Source organism: Tripterygium wilfordii, chromosome 14 (assembly GCF_013401445.1).
Source record: "Tripterygium wilfordii isolate XIE 37 chromosome 14, ASM1340144v1, whole genome shotgun sequence".
Classification (NCBI taxonomy): domain Eukaryota; kingdom Viridiplantae; phylum Streptophyta; class Magnoliopsida; order Celastrales; family Celastraceae; genus Tripterygium; species Tripterygium wilfordii.
In genome coordinates, this window is record NC_052245.1 from 3,925,096 (window position 1) to 3,946,573 (window position 21,478).

The 21,478-nt window shown below is 35.8% G+C and overlaps 1 protein-coding gene across 2 annotated transcripts; it reads left to right on the forward strand.

The window, feature by feature from the left end:
- The first annotated feature begins 75 nt into the window (after positions 1-75).
- Positions 76-21,180, forward strand: LOC120015479 (structural maintenance of chromosomes protein 5). Of its 2 annotated transcripts, none has more exons than XM_038867927.1 (30): positions 76-309; positions 1,193-1,370; positions 1,457-1,616; positions 2,249-2,322; positions 2,902-3,051; positions 3,146-3,250; positions 3,326-3,471; positions 3,684-3,795; positions 3,894-4,049; positions 4,366-4,487; positions 4,579-4,723; positions 4,811-4,876; positions 6,258-6,386; positions 6,472-6,570; positions 6,723-6,888; positions 6,981-7,126; positions 7,315-7,378; positions 7,470-7,594; positions 7,771-7,848; positions 9,539-9,611; positions 13,315-13,418; positions 15,684-15,800; positions 15,887-15,964; positions 18,390-18,489; positions 18,568-18,622; positions 20,146-20,194; positions 20,284-20,371; positions 20,473-20,545; positions 20,647-20,750; positions 20,847-21,180. In XM_038867927.1, exons 1-30 carry the CDS (start codon positions 272-274, stop codon positions 20,900-20,902), a joined length of 3,156 nt encoding a protein of 1,051 aa, XP_038723855.1. In that variant the 5' UTR covers positions 76-271; the 3' UTR covers positions 20,903-21,180. The 2 variants fall into 2 exon arrangements, with proteins under 2 accessions (XP_038723855.1, XP_038723856.1); XM_038867928.1 differs by having other exon boundaries at positions 77-309; positions 1,457-1,610.
- Positions 21,181-21,478: the final 298 nt, after the last annotated feature.

Genomic DNA, 21,478 nt, shown 5'->3' on the forward strand with positions numbered 1-21,478 from the left:
TTACAATTCAATTTTTTTGTAATATAATTTTATATGTTACAGACTTACAGACAAAGTAAGTATTGTGGTCAAGTGATCCCCAAGTGAAGTGACGAGACTATAAGTGTCCGACTCTCAATTCGCGCCAATTTTCAGGTCTAGAGTCTCTCTCTTAAAAACCCTAGCTCTCGATCTTTCGGCCTATTCCGAATCCACCACCACCTTGACCTAGGGTTGTAGATTGACTTGGAAAATCGATCACCTTCCTGCAGACGAGCCACATTCTTCATCGATGGCGGAGCCTCGGGCTAAGAGAGCCAAGATCACCAGGTTCAGTTGCTGTTTATTTTATGTATTTGTGTCTCTGGGTAATTCGCGATTCGGTTTTTCCGTATGGATATTAAAGATTTAGGGGCAAGGGGTAATTGGGCAGAGATAATTTTGTTCCGTTGGATTTTTGGAGTTCAGGAGAACAAGAACTTGCATTGAAGTGGCCTTCCTTTGCTGTCACGATTTTGAAGTGGCCTTCCTTTGCTGTCACGATTTTGTTATCTTGTTTAATTCTTTGGTTTGGTTGGGACCTTAAAAGAAAAGAATTTGTTTTAAAGCTGTCGAATTGCATTAAAGTAAGAATCTTAATGCAAGCGCAAAAGAGAGAAAAAAATAATAATTTGGACGGTTAGCTTAATATTTGGATTAAGCAGAACTCAAGACAATAAGAGTTTTACTCTGAAGTTCGAAAGAAAGAGGATATTAATTTTGGGTATGAAGGCCATGCTGCCATTCATAATTATCATCCTCCCTACATCCCCGGCACAAGAAAAAAAAAAGTCTCAGCAACACAACACATATGTATGTCAATACATTATGTGTTGGTTGGTGTTTGATGCAAGATTGTCATAAAAAGTCTGAATCTTTCTTCTAGAGTACGGAGATACCCTCGAAGATAGTCCTCGCTTTGGTTTTGAACATGATGATCTGGAAAACAGACTTTTCCCCCATTAAATAGTCATATATGATGCTTTGGATGTCAAATTTTCTTCTTATCTGGACACCAAAATTAAAAGTTCCACTCTGTTTGGATTTGTTGGGCTGATTTTTTTGGGTCCATAAAAACACGATAAAATGTGATGCTAAGTTACATGTTGTATGTTTTTGTTGGTTTGCTTGCCATTCTAATGAGTTCTTCATCATATTCAATCTAATCATTCAGAGGAGAAGATGATTATTTGCCGGGGAATATAACTGAAATGGAGCTTCATAACTTTATGACCTTCAGTCACTTGACATGCAAACCTGGATCTCGCTTAAACCTGGTAATTGGGCCAAATGGATCGGGTAAGAGCTCTCTTGTTTGTGCCATTGCTCTTGCTCTTGGTGGTGAGCCTCAGGTTAGTTAGAGACTCATATTGTTAGTTATCATGATACTTAATATCTTGATTGGCCAAATTAACGTGGGGACTGTGATTTCGCACAGCTGCTTGGGAGGGCAACAAATGTTGGAGCATATGTAAAGCGTGGGGAGGAGTCTGGATATATCAAAATTTCCTTGCGTGGGGTCTCTGAAAATGAGCAGATTGCCATCATGCGTAAAATTGATACGCGTAACAAATCAGAGTGGTTTTTCAATGGTGAGAGTATGTGACTGATGTTTCATTCTGTCACTTTTCTGTGTCTTCTCTGATGCCTTTGGTTAATAACTTAAAATTTTTGTATCAAAGTTTCCTCGTATTGGATAAATTGGCAAATAAATTGTTCATGGAAGCTTAAAGTGATTTAATAGCTACTTAAAGAGCCATGTTGGATTAGTTTATTGTGGTCTTCTACATGTATATCATTCAACTTTTTAAAGTTCCTTTTGGAGAAGATGTTCCTAGTTACAAGTCGATATTCCTATTTTTTCGTCTTTTTCAGACTTGATTTTTTTCTTGGACATGTACTTCCTTGAGTTATACACACGTTTTTGGTTCATTCTCAATGTTTGGGTCAGATTTTTTTCCGCTTGAATTCGAAAAGAATTGAGGGCAAGTGCTCTTCTAAACCTGCTTTCAACTAGCCATTTGAAATGGCTGCTGTTACTTGAATCTAAACCTTTCCGTTAAATCTATCACTTTAAAATTCAAGAAATCTTCCACATTTTCCATACTCTCACAGTGCACAACTGAAGGGAGGACATGATCTTTCCCAATCAAAATATTTTGCTTTTGCTCATAAATAAATTGATGAAGAGGAATTCAGCTGTTGTTCACCCCTGAGGTGTTGGTTTCAGGCAAAGTGGTACCTAAGAAAGATGTTATCGAAGTCATTCAGAAGTTCAACATTCAAGTCAATAACTTGACTCAAGTAAGTTTCAAAAGTACTTTTGGGATGCTGTGTTATGGCTTCATTACTATGATATTTCTTCTTGGTGCATGTTAACAGGATCTTATTGTGCTATATGAGAATGGTATGGTTTTTGAATTCGGACTCTGTGAGCTTTGAAATAATCATATTTTTGTGTTCTTATCATTGTGCTTGGAATGATTCCTTAAAATTCAAGTTTTTTGTCCTCCTTTTTTTAATGAGGGTGGATAGTATGATGCAAGGGGGATCAGTGCAAAAGGCTTCTGCCATTGCTGAGTTTGGGAAGGGCAAAAATGCATGCCCTTCTTCCCGCATTATGAGGAGAATCTATCCTGAATTTGGATCTATGACATGAAGGTCGTATTAGAGTATCTTTATCCTTGTACTATGACTTGCCTCTATGCTAAACCTAGAAAAAGGAACTGTCTTTCCTTTGTATCCTTTTTATTGGGAAATGAAACATCCTGTAGTTGTAATTAATATATTGTGTGTAATATATAGCTGACATGTGGTTTTCAGTCCGAATCTTTGTTTCCAATCATAGTATTCTTACTTCTTTTCTGTTTGTCCCCTTTATAGTTTTTGCCACAGGACAAGGTTTGTGAGTTTGCAAAGCTAACTCCTGTTCAACTTCTAGAAGAGACTGAAAAGGCTGTTGGTGATCATCAACTTGCAGTCCAGCATCGTGCCCTTGTTGGAAAAAGCCACGAATTGAAAAATCTGGAACTAGTGAGTCTTAAAATTAAACTATGGAAAGAGTGTTAATGACTTGGCAATGGGTTAGCCAAATTCTTTAATTTACCCTGCCTTTTTTCTGTCTTAGGCTGTCCAGAGAGTTGGAGAAACTTTGAATCAACTGAAGGGCCTTAATGCTGACCTAGAAAAAGATGTTCAGCGTGTCCGTCAAAGAGAAGATCTTTTAGCAAAGGTCCGTTTGCAACTCTTTTTGGTTATAGCTTTTAGATTCAATGCTAATCAGATGTCTTTCTCCTATCATTTATAGGTTGAATTAATGAAGAAGAAACTGCCATGGCTGAAGTATGATATGAAGAAGGCGCAATACATGCAAGTGAAAGAAAAAGAGAATGATGGAAAAAAGAAGTTGGATGAAGCTGCAAAAGCTTTATGTGATTTTCAAGAACCTATTGAGTAGGGTGTTGAGCTGCTGCTTATATTAATGCCTAGTTCATACTTCATACGTAAAATTATATTCGTGCTAACACAGCGTAAACATTCAGTGCCATTCCCTTTAGAGGATCTCTTCGTTTGTGGATCTTCATTTTCTATTTGGGTTCAAATATCTTTTGTTTCTTTTTTGAATTGAATTGTTTATGATTGTGTCTTTGTGCAATTGTTTGCAGAAAACAAAAGCAGGAGAAAGCAGATCTTGATACCAAATGTAAAAAAGTTAGTAGTTTAATGATTGTCAATGCCAAGAAGCGAATAGAACTTCTTGACGAGGAAAATCGTTTGGTATGTGAAACTTCATTTATGCACCTTTAAGTTTCTCATGCACATGAGAGATAATTGTTTTTATAGTTTCTCAAATATTTTCATTCACATAATTGAAGGATGTGGTAGCACAAGGAAAATATAATGAGATGGAAGACTCAAAGAGGCAAGAAGAATCCCGTCAAGGAGAAATTCTAAAAGCTAAGGAGGAGATTGCTGCTGCAGAACTAGAACTTCAAAACCTACCTGTTTATCAGAATCCTAAGGATGAACTTGTAAGTTGTACTCTACTTCTCTAGCTTGAGCTGTTTTTCTTTTGGACCTTTCGGTGGTTTCCTGTCTGCACTTGGTTTTGGCTCATTTTATTTTGCGACTCTGATCTTCATGTAAAGTTACCACAACTTAAAATATTATCATCACTAAATTAAGGGCTGATTGATTCAGTTTTATAATTTGTGGAGTGTTGATACATTCTTTGATGTTTTGAAGTGTTGAGTGGATCCATATTATAATATCTGATGTGTGTGGACATTGAAAATCATCAATCAACATCTTGGTTTTAGTTCATTAATACTCCATTTCTTTCGAAAGGACATATTAAGTTCCCAAATTTCGGAGTTTGGAGTTTCTGCGAATGAAAAGATTGTTCAGAAGCAGGAGGAGGAAAGACATTTAAATCAAAAGAAAACTATGCTGAGGCAGTGCGTGGACAGGTGAAGTTCAGATTATGGTTATAACTCTATTCATATGCCTTTGAAAAATGTACAATGCCGTTCACCACTTCATTGTCTACTGCCTCTGCAGGCTGAAGGATATGGAGAGTAAAAGCACAAAACTTTTACACGCTTTACAGAATTCTGGAGTTGAGAGGATATTTGAAGCTTATTACTGGTTGCAACAACATCGTAACCAGTTGAGTAAGGAGGTCTATGGTCCTGTGTTGCTTGAGGTACATACATTAAGCTTCAGATTGTTATGTGTATGAGTATGATGATTTCACTAACTCTTTCGAAATTCTTTGGGAGTACAAACACAGGTTAATGTCTCAGATCGGGGTCATGCTGATTACTTAGAAGGTCATGTCCCTTTTTATATTTGGAAGGTACAATAAATTGTATTCTCTGTGCTCCAGTATTAAAACTCAGGTCCTGGAATACTATTGCTTCGTCCCTTGATTCATTGCATGAATTAGTCTTGTATGAGGTCTGTGCTGCATCTGGGTACCTCCTGTCATTTTTAAATGCATAAAAAACATATGTCAATACCATTTTGCTTGTTGATCTGATTCGTATATCTGTGAGACAATGCCGGACAAGACCAACATCATCTCTTCAAAGCCTTTATCCTAAACCATGTTGGGGCTGGCCCGGATTAGACCAGAAAGCAATTTGAAGGGTTAACAAAAAATCATTGGTTCAGATGGTTAAGTTAGCTGTTTGAACCTCTCACCTACTTTGGCGAAATTTGACGTTTTTGCAGCATTGGGCTTCGCACCAAGACTTAACCAGTCCATGTGGTTTGCAATACTTTGTGGGTATTGCATGTGGCCCGTGGATTTACCATTGGGGTGGAGTCCGGTGGGTTCTGCTTTCAGTGGATTCCCTCGTCATGAAAAATAAATTGAAGGGTATTGGGTCTCAGACTTTTGGGTATTTCACATTCCGTCACAAACCTTTTGGGATTAGCACTTAGTGCTTGTAAGCTTTTCCCTTGGCTACTGATGGGGATCTAACTAATCCTTAATTCTTGTTGTCCTCCTGAAGGAAAGGAGTAAGCTGGTATGTTATCAACTGAAGTAGTGGTAGAGCTCTCAAAATCATGCACAGCCACACGCAAATGAGTAGGATTCAAATGATTGGAGTTGTTCTTTCCCTTAGTGCTCTAAAACAATTTGTTTATTATTCTGAAGCATCAGAACAATGGATGTTAAAGTGGGCCACCATGATCTGCTGTTCCAGACTTCATACATTTGTAGATAAGCTCTATCTACTTTTTCCATGCACAGGATTTTGGGCTAGTAAAGATTGATTTTTTAAATTATTGTGCACATCTTATTTTCTTCCTGTAAACTTGCATTGGCTATCTAAACACATGCATACATAGTGTTGGTGTTGTAGGTTGGTGTAGTTGTAATAGTGTCACTATTATAATGATGTGTTGTTGTAAAAGTGTCAGTAGTATTCTGCATATGGCTGTACTATGCAGTGTTACAAGACAAGGAAATAACACAACATTGAGTAGTGTTACAAGACAAGGAAATAACACAACATTATTCTCCCATGCACGCTCCCTCTCTTCTTTGTTCTTTCTCCATTTCATCTCTTTCTTAAACTCAGCTACACCAACCTACAACACCGACACTTTACAACATCAAGTCATCAACATAGAAAAAAGAATCAGTTATGAGAGGCAACTTTTTATGTGCTGACACAATAACAGTGGCTCTTTATGATGTGGTTGATGCATTTTTCTTGCTTTTGCAGTCTTTCATAACTGAAGATCCACGTGACAGGGACATTCTAGTCCAAAACCTAAAGCAATTTGATGTTCCTATTTTAAATTATGTGAGGACTGAACATCGTCAAAAACGGCCCTTCGATGTTTCTGAGGAGGTATCTAGCATGAGGTTCCAGCTTTATAGCACATTTGAGCATTGAAGTATTTTATTGTGGTTCTCATGAGCATTTTGTTGACCAGATGCGTGCACTTGGTATCTCTTCCCGGCTTGACCAAGTTTTTGATGCTCCTGATGCTGTCAAGGAGGTTTTGATCTCGCAGTTTGGCCTGGAAAATTCGGTATGCTTCCTAAGCTGTTTTCATTTGTACATTATGCACAATATATTGAAGATTCAGAATACCAGGAAGGTCAAGCCTCATTAGTTGAGTTAAGGCAGTTAAAGGATGTTTCTGAAATTGTCTGATATTTTTCTTGACTTTCTTTTCCTCAGTATATTGGGTCAAAGGAAACTGATCAAAATGCCGATGAGGTTATGAAGTTGGGAATTTTAGACTTTTGGACTCCAGAAAGTCATTATCGTTGGTCTCGCTCTAGATATGGTAATCATGTTTCGGCAAGTGTAGACTCAGTGGTTCGCTCACGTCTTCTTCTGTGCAGTATGTTGCTATGTACCTTTATGGATCAATAAATAGTGCAAAGCACCATTGCTTGCTGCCAGACAATATTTATTTATTATTTTATGTTTTAGATATGGATGTTGGTGAAATTGAAAAGCTAAGGTCCAAGAAAAACGAGCTGGAAGAAGCTGTTGTCTCTATAGAGAAAAGTATTAAATCGATTCTGATTGAGCAAAGACATTTAGAGGATGAGGCATCTAAACTTTATAAGAAACGGGTATGTCAAAACAGTACTAGTTTATGCTTCTGTGTCGTATAGTGATGCCTAAAGTTTTTGTGCCTGTTCACAGAATGCTTAACGTGTTCAACTTTGACTTGATATAACCTTGGGTTTGAATAGTTGTTCTGTTTTTGAGGAATTAAGGTTCTTATTTTACCAACAATTTTCATTTATATGACTTACAGGAGGAGATCTTCGAGATGGCGCAACGTGAGAAGAAAAAACGAATTGATATAAAAAACCGCATCGGTAAGTGCAATCATTTTATCATATTGCTTCATAGAAAAGCTCTTTCTCATTACTGTCCCATCCAGTAATTGACATTGTGAGGGTGGTTTAGATCATAAAAAAAGACTAGTACAATCAATGGAGAATGAGGGGGACCTTGATGCTATTTTGGTGAAGCTTATTGATGAAGCTGCCGACTGTAACATTAAGCGGTATAATTGTGCAATTGCAATTAAGGTGAAGTTGCCTTTTTTGCTCTGGTTTTGTGCTTTTCTCTATGCTGTATTATTATGTTGGTTCCTTGATAATTTTTTGAGTTTAGGTTTATTTGGACTGGGCATTAGCATCTTGCGCAGCTAGTATCGTGAAGAAATTTGTTGCTTCAGTTTTATACCTTGAGTTATTTCTTACAGGACTCACTTGTTGAAGCTGTGTCACTCAAGTGGAGGTTTTCTGAAGAACACATGACTTCCATTGAGTTTGATGCAAAGGTACTTATTGTTATTATTCTCAATGCTGCTTTGTAATATGCTTTCTGGCTCCTAAAAATCTTTGCATACATGTGTTTGTCTTACTTTCTACTTTAGGTGTGTTTTTTTTTTCTTTTTTTCAGCAGAAAAAAGACCATTTAATTTAGGGGCCCCGGCACCAATGGCTGCCACCCAAAGAGCTAAAAAAATTATGTACTGGAAATGAAGTCAAGTACATGTAAGAAATGGTTTTCATCAGGGATGGAATACTTTGAAACTGGATATGGAGATTAGAAAGTCATATAACCTTGATAGTTTGAAAAGTAGTTTCAAATTTTGACCCCCTCGAAGGCTCTTTTGATCTTCCCTTTCCAAGCAACCAATAACATGTTTAACAATATAGCAGAGATTTTATTCCAATTGCTAGTAGAGCTTATACAGTTGCCTCTGGCTACTCTGCTGGCTACAATCCAATTTGTGCCAAATAAAGATAGAGCAAAACCCACAGCTTATGAGCCCAGCTGCAATGCATAGTAATTTCATCCACTGTCGCCACATCTTATTTACACTAGAAACATCTATTTGCCATGTAAATATCACATCTTTGAAGGTTGTCAAATTGTGGATTCTCTCGCCCATACCACTTCCCGGGTAAAAAAGGAAACTTTTGCTGGCACTTTCAGCTTCTAATTTTCATCTCCAGGTGAAATTTCCCCTTCCTCCTCTTTTTGATCGTAAATGGAGGAAATAGGATTGTTTGAACTGAAAGCTTTATCCCCTCCATTTGGCCTTATCTTTCTATCGATTATTGGGTTGATTATCATAAGTAGGCTTGTAAAGAACTTGTTTAAATCCTCCAACTCCCATTCCATGGCTTCCCTTATGAAAGACGCATTCCAATTGTCCTTTTCATTTGTATAAGGTTGTTGTTATGCACCTTTGCTTCTTTATTTCTGGCTAAAAGAAAGAGTTCCAGGAGTTGCTTCTTAGAAGAGTTGATTCGCAAAAAATAGCCTTTATGAACCACGGAAGAGAGATCACACGACCAAACTTCCCAATGTAGCCTTGTTTTTTTAAACTCCTACGGCCCTACTCCATAAGCTTCATTTTATACTTAGTGATCCATCTTTCATCCCCCAGGCTATATTCGGCCTTCAACAGTTGGTTTCCGAAGACTGCCATGCCATCCTCCATGAACCTCCAGAGTCATTTTTTAAAAAGTTCCTTGTTAAAGAATTGTTGATTTTATCCCTGGACCACTCAAATCTCTTTGTTGCTTTATATTTCTCTTGCTGCCCCAATGGAGGGTATGCTTCTCTGTCTGCTCCCTACTATGTTATGTTTAAGATCATCTGCTTGTGTTCCTTTGGCCTAGATTACTTCAGCTTTCTTTGACCTAGGTTACTTTGGCAGCCTACATGATACAAACTCACTTTTTAAGAATATCTCATTTCATGAAATAGTGGGTTTAGATACTAAACCTTTAATGAATGCTAGTTATGATATTCATATGTATATGCTACACTCTCCATGAAATGACACTGGAAGAATTATAGAATTTTTATATTGACTTTTCAAAATCATATGCTTCCTGTCGTTAAGTTTCATTTAGGATCTGTCTGTTTGTTATTGCGTTGTGCCATGTCTGCCTGCTTTATATATATGATAAACTATATGGGACCTGATGTTTGCTGGTGCATTTCTGTCTTAGATTCGAGAACTGGAGGTGAATCTCAAGCACCATGAAAAGTTTGCCAGGCAAGCATCACTGCATTATGAGAATTGTAAGTTCACTGTTTCTCAAAATGCAGCTGTCAAAGAATGTCATTATTTCAAATGTGGCTTTCATTTGTTTGATTTCTGATTATTCACTTGCTATAGATTTTGAAGAAATGAGTTTATGAGAAATTCTTGCTTTACTTGACAAATCTAGAAAACCAGTTGGTTAATGAAATCCTAATTGATCTAGTGGTTATTGGAGGAAGTAAGTTCAAAGACAGTAAGTGAAACAAATGATTTATGGGTTTGGTTGATTACATAATGAATCAAATCAAATTTTCAGTGAAATTTTTTTATGTGTACTTCATCATTAATAGTTTTTGTTAGAATATATAAAAGGTGTGAAACGCCCCAAACCAATAAGTTAACTTTTCTAGGTTGAATGGAAAAGTAACTAATCTTAACATGATATTGAAGCAAGAAGTCTAGGGTTCAAACCTTAACTTATGCAATTTAAACTAAACCCCCATCTATTATTGCCCCAAGTGTTGACCCTTGTGTTTGTTGTTGCCCTAGTGTTGGGCCTCGTTTGTTATGCACGGGTTGGGCCATCGGGCATCGGAGTTGTCCAGCCCACACGTGAGGGGGAGTGTTAGAATATAAGAATATATAAAAGGTGTGAAACTTCTCAAACCAACAAGTTAACTTATTGGGTTGAATGGCAAAGTAACTCAGCTTAACAATTTTATTGAAAACTTTTTTGTGTCATTTCTTCTTGGATGTATTGCGGAACATTTTTGTGGGTATTGATGATCTTGGATGGGAGAGGTAGTCCAATTATATGTTCATTACATGTGCAAATGCCAGTATGTCACAATAGTTTTCAGTTATGTTTTTGCATCTGCAATGAGATTTCTTCTGAGTCTTTAAGTGGAAACTGAGAAAGCTGGTGAAGCGAATTGCAAAATTACCAATTATCAAATCAAATATAGAGTTAGATAGTCAATTACCCGAGTTGATAGAAGTGGAGTAGAATCACTCTGGAGATTAGTTTCAAATGATTGTTTAAGAAAGTGCATTCCTGCTACAGTAGCCTTAACTTACTACTAGGGGTGCGTTTGGTATGAGGGTAAGAATTTGGGGGTATAATTTGTTACCCATGTAAATGTTACAAGGGTAATAATAATTATGGAGAATAAGTGTTACCCTTGTTTGGTAAAGAAGGGTAAAATTTACCCAAGTATTCAGTACTCTTGTTTGTTACGACTATACATTACTGGTGTAATACCATTACCCTTGTTTGTTATTATTGTAATGAACCAAACTAGAAAAAAGTGAGATTATGTTTTTTATTGTTACGACTATCATGTAGCAAAATTTTAAAAATATAGATACATATGCATATATACACACACAGAGCCAGACATATATATATATATAATAACAATTGTTAACAATTTCAACAAAATAATCTGATAACATTCAAATCCATGACAAAGACGTAACACAAGAGTAGGGGTCATCATTTGGCCCGTGGGCCTAGGTCCGAGCTCGGCCCTGCCCGACCCCTTGGGCGGGCATGGGCTTCATTTTTTGGGTCAGCCCAACCCGAAGCCAGACACCTCAGGCCAATTTTGGCTCAGCCCGAGCCCGACCCAAGCCCGACATTATTTATTTATATATATATATAATATGTATATATTTATATTTATATTTATATTTATATTTATATAAAATATGTACGTATATATATAATACACACACATACACAGACAGTGCATGCACTGTCTGTGTATATGTATATAGGTATGTGTATTATATATATATATGTGTGTGTGTGTGTGTGTGTATATATATATATACACAGACAGTGTATATGTATATATTTATATGTGTGTGTATATGTATATATATACACAGACAGTGCATATGTGTGTATATATATATATATATATCTATATATATATGTGTGTGTATATATATGTATATATACACACAGACAGTGCATATGTGTGTGTATATGTATATGTGTGTGTATATATATATGTATATATATACACAGATAGTGCATATGTGTATATATATATATATATATATCTATATATATGTGTGTGTGTGTATATATATGTATATATACACACAGACAGTGCATATGTGTGTGTGTATATATATGTGTGTGTGTGTGTGTGTGTGTGTGTGTGTGTGTGTAAATATACACACAGACAGTGCATATGTGAGTGTGTGTGTATATATATGTGTGTGTGTGTGTGTGTGTATATATGTGTGTGTGTCTGTGTCTGTGTCTGTGTATATGTATATATATATATGTATATGTGTGTATATAACTTATGGGCTTTTAGAATTTTTTATTTAAAGGGGTAATAGGTTAGAGTAAAACTTCTCATTACTTTTTATTACCCAGGTCCCCCACAAGTAAACTTTATGTGTAAAAAATAACCTCAATTACTAAAATTTATTACAGGAGTAAAAGTTATACTGACATAACAAACACAAGTAAACTTAAAATTTAATTACCCTTGTAACTATTACACCCCATTACCCTTGTATCAAACGCACCATAGAAGTTGCTTTGTAGTTTCATATTTTCCAGTGATAGATTGGTTTAGTAGGTTAGGTCTTAGGTTGGTTCCTTTTTAACTTGTCTTTTATGTTGGGGCTTTATCGTAATCTTACAATAAGTTCCTCTCTAGGAAACGTATTCATAGTAGAAATAACAGTTTTAGTTATATTGGAATTTTGAATTAGGAAAAGCCATGTCCTCTCTAGCAATTGTGAAGAGAACTTTTTGAGAACAAGAGTCGAGTTTTGATTATTTGGAAGCATAAGGGCCTAGTGTTTTCTCTTTCCTTCTTCCCGTTTTCTTTCACTGCTACAGCACCTCAGATTTTTTTTTTCACATACAAAGATCAGCAATCATAACTCCTTCTTTATGTTTTACATCCAAGCTTTCTTCCAATGCCATTTCCTTATATTCCCCTGCAACCTACACATTCATTCGTAGCCTTTTCACACTGGAATCCTCAGAAAACCCAATATTTTCATTTCACCAGACCCATTTTCCAGCCCTGAAACCTTAATTTACACCAATCCTGATTTCCTACAACCTTACATCACTCAGGACACTTGTTTTACAGACTTTTTAAATCAATCCTACCTCAGATAGATGGCAAGAACAGATGATTCCCTTTCTGCATGTTGCAGGGTTGGTTTGCTGGGTCTATTGATATAAGCCCAGCGTACTAATCTTTTTTTGAATTAAATCTGTATCACTATAACGTAACATACAATATAGAGTTGTTCCTCTCTGTCCTTAGAAAGGGTGATTGTTTTAACACAGTATCTATTGTCTATCCGTTTCTTTGTAAGCATTGATTTTAAGCACTTTTGATGTAATCTTTAACTATGAGACATGAAGGATGGGGTAAAGTAACATTTTAACTCTAATTACCCATTTTTCCGAACTAGATTTTTACCTTCCTAGTCTTATCCGAACTAGATTTTTACCTTCCTTGTCTAATGTCGTCTTGTTCAGTAATTATTACAAATAGCATGTGAAACAACGATGAAATGGTAGTGATTAAAACTATGACTTGGCTTGGACATAATTGAATTCTTTTGTAGCAGTGCTCTGGCATGCATAAAAGATACATATATTCTCAAGTGGACAAGTCATAGAAACCTTAAATACTTTCAATATGAAATATCTTGAAAAATAAAACTGACCTTACAACTTCATGTCTTGAAAAGGCAAGAAGGATGTAGAGCATTGTCGAGAACAACTGGCAGCCGCCAAGAGAGATGCGGAGTCAATAGCTATCATTACTAAAGACCTTGAAAGGACATTTCGTGAGGTTTGTTTGTGATTTGACATTAAGTTGAAATCTTTATGGTGTTCATGTTTGATTTTTTTTAATTTTTTTTATTATTTAAGTGTAAGTTCTATTAGGAGAGTCTACATAATGGATTCCAAACTAATTTTTCTTATGCATTCATGTGGCCAACAGTAGAATGTTTGGGTTAAGGCTTTTTAATGGTAATGCTGATGATGAAGTCAGTGTTAGGATTTTACAATTCTGAGTTAAATTCTTGATGGATCTAAAATTATTACTTGAGACCAATGCTTTGGAAACTGAACTGATGAATGACCCATAAAAGAGTCGGGGTCACGGGTCACTTGGTCGATGGCTGTTGAACCATGGTCCAACCAAGTAATGTTACCTAATATAATTATTAATTTTATGAAATTATATAATAAAAGATATTCATAATATTTGTATAAATTAACTATAGAGTAAAACAAATTAACTTAGTTTATCAAGAACTATTTTCAACTATAAACATAGTACATGAGTAAACATACTGTACTGAAAAAGACCAACACAAAACTGAATAAATTCAATTATTGTGGGAACTCTAATTCTAACACAGGATGTTTGTTTAGAAGATTTCACTTTTGTTCTTGTAGACATGTGAGAAGGTCGGCTAATATGGTTGCCCATGAGTTAGCTAAGCTTGGAAAACTATCCTCTGAGGATGGTCTATTCATTGAGGAATGTCCTCCTTCTATTATGCATTTTGTAACTGCAGATAAACCTTCTTATTAATGAAATGCAATTTTCTTCTCAAAAAAAAAAAACACAGGATGTTTGTTAAGACCAAGGTAGTTAAAGTTGCGTTTTAAATCATAAAATCGCAAGATTTTACAATTTTACTTGCCAAAATATAAATCGGAGTGAAATCGAAAATGAAGCAAAATCGTTCAGAATCGTAAAATCTACGATTTTACTGCGTTTTTATAATTTAAAGAAATAGAGAACAGAATGTGAGTCGCCTAGTTGGTGAGATAGAATTGATATCGACAAGGTAGAGATTATAAGGAGTTTTAATGATCGTAGGTTATGACCAGGATGCAGCCATAAAATTATGTTAGGACTCCGATGAAAATGGTGGTATGAAATAGAGGTTGAAGGTGGGGAAAAACAGTAACAAAAACCAAGAAACTCTTTTAGGGAGAACATTAAAAAAAAAATAGGTCCCTCATTTTGAAAATAAAACAGATTTCACCAAACACATTTTCAGTATTTTTTTCTTCCTAGAAAAAGAAAAAACATAAACCACCAGATGCCAAATCTTGAATTGTATAAGCTACAATATATTTCATGTAGTTTTGTTTCACGGGGTCGAAAATATTGGGTCTACGTTGCAAATTGTAGCACTTACAAACATCACCTGGTTATGGATGCTGTTAACTTAAAAAAATGAACCTAGCACAACTGTATTTCAGCCCCATACTAGCCCTTTGAATTTGTCTCGACTCTGGGCGTGATTGAGCATGGAGGGGGCCTGAATCTCTTTGGATGTTGGTTACATACTTAAATTCATGTTTTATTTTTTGCTTCGTCTCTGGTTCCAGGTGAGACGTAGCATATCCTATGGTACTTTGAGGCCTGTCTTATGCCTTAGTTGGGATTGGGACTTTCGAGTTTTAATCAATAGCCCTTCAAGTGGCTTAAAAGTTATTCTAGGAAGCGTATTTGTTAGCCCCCCATCATGTAGTAGTAACATGGTTTAGTGGGATTTATGTGACTTCTTATTTAGAACTTTTTTTAGTTTAATATTACCGTATGGACAACCTAGATTTTCTGCTATGCTTCATTTTGGTCTGTCTTGGAATTTATATGATTGCAGCATTTTACCAAAACAATTTACTCATTAGCAAAATAAAAATTTTCTTGCTTCACTTCAACAAAACCCTGTAATCCCAGTGTATTGGGCTAGTTATGTGTATCCATATGAAATTGAAAATTTGTTAAGAGTCAACAACTTGGATTCTCGAATACCATGCACAACTTATTACCCATCAAACTTCTATTTATTTTGTAATACAGACAATAAAGAGTGGTGCATGTTGATTTGAATTTTTTTTATCTACTTGTTCTTTTTTTTGATTTAAAATTATATATTTGACATCTGATTTGCAACGCGAACTGTTCTTTTCCTGCGGTGTTTCTGACACATTTACAGCCTTATATGATTTATTTTTGTCAACCTTGAACTTTTTCATACTTCTTAGTATTGTTCTGAGGCAATGGTAGTATGTTTTACGTGTTACACAGATGCCTACTACAATTGAGGAATTGGAGGCGGCTATTCAAGACAATCTTTCTCAAGCCAATACCATTCTCTTGCTTAACCAGAATGTATTGCAAGAATATGAACACCGTCAGAAGATGGTAGCATTTTACCATAATATTGACAGAAGTTCTGGTTTCTAGTATGAAGTGTCAAAAACAGACTAAACAGTTTATTTACATTTCAGATTACTGACCATGCAACAAAACTGGAAGCAGATAAAAGGGAGCTAAAAAGGTGTTCAGTGGAAATAGATTCCTTGAAGGTGCGAGAAGTTTAGTTAATTGTAATTGCTTGATAGAATGAAGTTTTTAGATTTTGATTCAATTCTCTGAGTGTTTTTCTTTTGGAGAGATTCTTTGGAGGCCTTGTGAGACTCGATGATTATCTTTCTTTTCTTTTCAATCAAAAACACTAAACACCCAAAATGCGTAGACACTATTTACATGACTGTTCACGGTGACCTAACAGCAATTATTTTGGCTATTGTGTCCTTTAATTGCTTTGAATACCAGCTTTCGTCAATTGTGGAATAACTTCATAAGTTGTAGTACATCACATAGCTATTTATTGTAAGCTGTTGCTACAACAACTGTTTTTTATGGCTTTAATATAATTATCTTATTTTATGGTTTTGGTGTTCATGGAGAGAATAAGGTGGGGATGGAGAGATAGGAAATCTGTAACCCTCATTCATCTTTTAGCTGGTTTCCAGTGTCAGGTACTGACATTTGTCCTTGACATCTGACTCAAAAGAAAATTGAAGTTTAGGATTAGGAGCACCGTGGCCCATAAATGATCCAAAACTAGATACATCTCTTGAAATCCTAGAGATCATGGTTGGAACACTTTACTTATGAAGTGCAAGAAATGGAACAAATTCACGTCTTTTGATTGAAGAAAAAATAGGAGGCAAATTTGTTTTAAGAAGTGATTGATATCTTTCCCTTTTTTGTATAATCTGAAGTACCTTTCCCCTCTACATAATCGTCGGGATTTCAACCTTCTCCCTTCCTCCTTCATCCTTTTTAAAAAAATATTTGATAGGTTAAAAGAATTTTATTAAAGGGGAACCCCTTACAAGAAGAGAAACAGGAAATACCAGGATATTATTCCTAGAATATTAAAAGGAAATTTCTAAGCCATGTTGTTGTTCCCTTGGACAAAAGCAAAGAGTGTTGAACCATTGACCTTTGAGGATTTGAATTGGAGTCTCTTTGCCTCCAAAGAACCCGTTATTTCTCTCTTTCCAGACGAGCCAGCAACTCATTCTATGGGTTGTATTAACAGAATATTTGGAATTCTTTGATTTGTTAGTTAACTTCCAGGCTTGGAATTCCTATTCTAATCTGTATGCCATAACTCAAGGGCCTGACTCCAACAGTCTTTAGAACTATCTCCCACAATCTTCTGGTGCAGGTGCACTGCAAATCTGCAATAGAAGGTGGTTAACTGATTCTCCTGCATTTTTTCACATTGATAATATACCGCCCTCTTTTCTTTTGGCTTTCAAACCTTAATTTCCTTTCCCAAGTGACCTCTCAAGCCATAAAAAGAAGAGCTCTTGAGGGGGTACCTTTCAGTTGAATAGCTCCTCTTTGAGTCTGGGCTATATTAATTGATGGATTACCAGCTAGTGTGAACTGTAAATTGCATGATTGAAATGTTGGATCTAGCCACATTGAGAATTTCAAAGCAGTTGCGAAGTTTTCTAGCAGTTTAATTAGTCTTAGGAACTATCGTGTACTTATTAATAGTTTTACTATTGTGGCAATGTGATAGACCTATTACTAAGATGTATAACTGTATAAGAGAAGAGGCAGTTCCCGTACTTATTAATAGTTTTACTATTGTGGCAGTGTGATAGACCTATTACTAAGATGTATAGAAGGCAGTAAGCAAAAAGGAGGGATGCATGGCTGATTAGGAGAGAACATTTTATGCTGTTGGTTACTACAGCTGTAGCTTAAGAGGAACGTAGGAGGAAAGAGTAGAAAGACTTTTGGTGAGGAAAATATTGGAGGTTCAACGCTCCTCGAAAGCTAGGAAGGCCACGTTACTATCTTCTATTCTCATTCACTGTATTTCCAGTTTTTCACACTATCATTATCAATTACACATCATTTTCCTCATTTTGGAGTCTAGAATCTGTTGATACTTATCAGTGTACATATTTTTAGGGCTTTTTTGAGGCATCCATGAATATTGCATTCCTGATAAAAGTTTCAGAGGTTGTAGCGTCGTAGTATTCTAGCGAAATCGAAGAACCATTCAGCTTTTTCTCAAGTTGTTCTGTTTTTGTTGGTTATTTTCTCCTTCAACTCCTCTAGCTGTCTCTTGCCCACATTCTTTGCCTCCCGTGGTTGAAATGAGAAAAGAGGAAAGGATAAAGTGTTTGTAATTTCTTTTCAATCTTTTTTGGAAGCGAAAGAAAATTTCATTTGTATAATTTTTGGTACTTCTCAGTATATTTATTTGAATGAAATGAAATCTTTGATATGGTAAAGAATAATTAAAAAAATTCAATTGAATTTGAATGCATCAGTAACCTTTTCACACTGTTAGAGGGTGGAGGAGAGCCCGGCACTCATTCTCCTTTCCTATTTTCTCGCTGCCTCAAATGATTGGATTTTGTATATTGCTGATCTATTCTAATACATTCATAATAACGTCCTTTAAATTTTATGTAGGAAAAGTGGCTTCCAGCGTTGAGGAATCTGGTGGGTCAGATAAATGAGACTTTTAGTCATAACTTTCAAGAAATGGCTGTTGCAGGAGAAGTGTTATTGGGTATTTACTGTGCTTCTTTTTGATACCATGTATGAATTTGTTGTCACTTTCTTGTCTGATCTAACGTTTTCTATGCAGATGAGCATGGTATGGACTTCGATCAATTTGGAATACTTATAAAAGTAAAGTTCAGGTGACTGCCGTTTCAGACCTTCTTCCCTCAACATGTCCAGTTTGCCTGGCTTCTGAAATACTTAAATAAATGAATGCTGGTAGTCTCGCTGAGTTGTTTTTATCAATGTTACACAAAGAGGGAATACCTGCCACTTGAGCCAAATTGAACTACTGACAAAATTAATTTGCAATTATTCATGAGTGAAATGGATGCTTCTGTGAAGACGGTTGCATTTCAATGTAAAAAAAAAAGACTTGAAAGTGTTTAGAGGATGAGCATGTGCATATGATTCGGCAGATCACTTTATGCAGTACTGATCTTAATGGCTTAATGAAGAATTACCTCTAGAGGATGGGCATATCCATGTGGTCTAACCGATCATACACATTATTTCAATATTCTTTATTTATCCTAACAGCTTACTAAACCATTATCTTTAGGTTGATTTGTCTTTTAAACATCATATGGAGGATGCAATGATTTTATTCTTAAGATACAGTTTAACTGCACTGCTGTCTTGAAATTATCGGAGTGCTACTTTGTGCTGTCCTCATTGATCTTACGGGCTGCATCTTGTCAGTCACTAGACAAGGAGAGTTCTCTAAGATATTCTTATCAAGGTTTTTTAGATGTTCATATCACTTTCTGTATATAGTGTCATTGGGGTTAGATAATTCATGATGATATTTCCTATGGGATGTGCATCTCTGTGATGTTTAATGGTTTTGTTTGAACAATTTTAAAAGAAGCCACGGTGAAAGTCTAGCATAGTTTAACTACAGAACTATTTGTTTGGAGCCTCAAGACTCTGACTTACTCTTTCACTTTCCCATTGACAATCTGGCTAGTTAAAATACTTCAACATAGAGCTGTACTGAAATGATTTGCTGTAAGATAAACTGATAAAATTATTTTAAGAATACCATCTGCAACATTAAATTCCTGCATTTTTTCACGAATTGGTGCTTTATCCCTTTCCAAAAGTCAGTGCGACGACTTAAAAATTTATCACTTCTTGCAAGAACATTTTACTCAGTATCTTCTGATTGTTTTTGTTGGAAGCTATATGCCACAATACGGTACTTATCTACTAAATTTGTATGAATCCTAAAGAAAAAGGAATTAATGTAATCTTGCAATAAATGCCATATGCAGGAGACGTCTATATAGGATGTTGATTAGTTCATTCTTCTTTCCAGCCATTCGGCCCATTCTACACTTTTAGTTTACTTGCTTGCTTAGTTAAGGTGGCATACATTTTTTTCCTACTTCCAACGCCTTCAACTTTTCATTTGTATTGGTGCCTTGTCTCATTATTCTCTTGCTTTGCTATATTTGTTAATTTTCTTTTTTGATAGATGGAGACTTTGCTTCCAATATTGGCAAAAGCTGGGATGTACTCACTGTCCATTGCAATTTGTGTTCTGTAATTTAATAGTTGCTACATGCTACAAAGGCATTTGCATTATTTTCTGTTTAATCTGGATTTTGAATTGTAGTGTTGATTCACATTCTTATTTGAATAATATTGTGATTGTCAGACAAACAGGCCAGCTTCAAGTTCTAAGTGCCCACCATCAGTCTGGAGGGGTATTAAATTCACGCATAATTCTTGTTTATTTTCATTATTGCAATTTTGATGGTATCATCTTATTGAACTTGGCATTTTCCTTCTGTAGGAGCGCTCTGTTTCGACGATTCTTTATCTGGTTTCTCTTCAAGACCTAACAAACAGCCCATTTAGGGTGGTTGATGAAATTAATCAGGGTTAGTTCATGTATTGCACTTTTAGCTTTCATGAACTAAACGTGGCATGGAAGAAACTATTGTGTTCCTTCTGACATCGTATTTCTTTAATTTATTTTTAGGAATGGATCCTATAAATGAAAGAAAGATGTTTCAGCAATTAGTGAGAGCAGCAAGTCAACCAAATACGCCACAGTAAGAATTCGGTTTTACTATACTTATAAATGCATTGCCTCCATTTGTCACCAAACCCTGTTTAATTGTTGAGCTTCCTTATTTGTATTGGGGTTGTCCAGGTGTTTCTTGCTCACTCCAAAATTGCTACCAGACCTAGAATACAGTGCAGCGTGCAGCGTTCTAAACATCATGAATGGACCTTGGATCGATCAGCCCTCGAAAGGTGAATTGCTATATAAGGCCTGAATTCAATTCTCTGTGTAATGTGCTTAACTGCTTATAGTTGTCTAACTGGCAAGATGTATATTCTTGATGTCAGCTTGGAGCTCCGGTGAATGCTGGCGAACTGTAATGGGGTTGGGAGAGCGAGCCTGATTTACCAACGTATCCAGTAAAATTTCATCATGCAACCCTACATAATCTTCTGTTGCATTTTTTCCAGAACGACAACAATGCTGCCTGATACCTTTGATGCTAAATTAAAGCAAGTTGATCTATGCCATACCAGCTAGTTTTGTAAAACGTTTTCGACGTCTGTTCGTGGTTGTTTAATGTAATTGATTCTTTTTAATCCTTTTGTATAGAAGCTCTCTGCATGATCTATATATATTTATGGCAAAAATATATATTTAATCCCTCAATTATACCCTTGATTTCATTTTTGTCTTTGTTATATTTATTAGATGGCCAAGTGATGCCTCCCAAGAATGGTCTGGCACTGATTTTCTTATGAATGGAAGGAAACATCCATGACATGACAATAACATGTATTCTCTAAAGCTTAGGTTTTGTTGTGATAGGAATTCACTGGTTCCTTCTTGATAGGTTATGTTAACCAGGGTTAGATGTAACCGAAGGAGCAGTGTTGCTTTACTTGGAATAATTGGAGTTATTCTTCAGTCATTTACCTTGCTACAAACCATAATAAGTGATAATTTAGTCTAATGATGG

What these genes read in the sequence shown, in the direction of transcription:
- LOC120015479 (XM_038867927.1), top strand. Translation starts at nt 272, where the DNA reads ATGGCGGAGCCTCGGGCTAAGAGAGCCAAGATCACCAG. An exon ending in GATTTTCAAGAACCTATTGA is followed by an intron (nt 3,472 to 3,683) that starts GTAGGGTGTTGA and finishes AATTGTTTGCAG; the next exon opens with AAAACAAAAGCAGGAGAAAG. An exon ending in ATGAACACCGTCAGAAGATG is followed by an intron (nt 15,801 to 15,886) that starts GTAGCATTTTAC and finishes TTTACATTTCAG; the next exon opens with ATTACTGACCATGCAACAAA.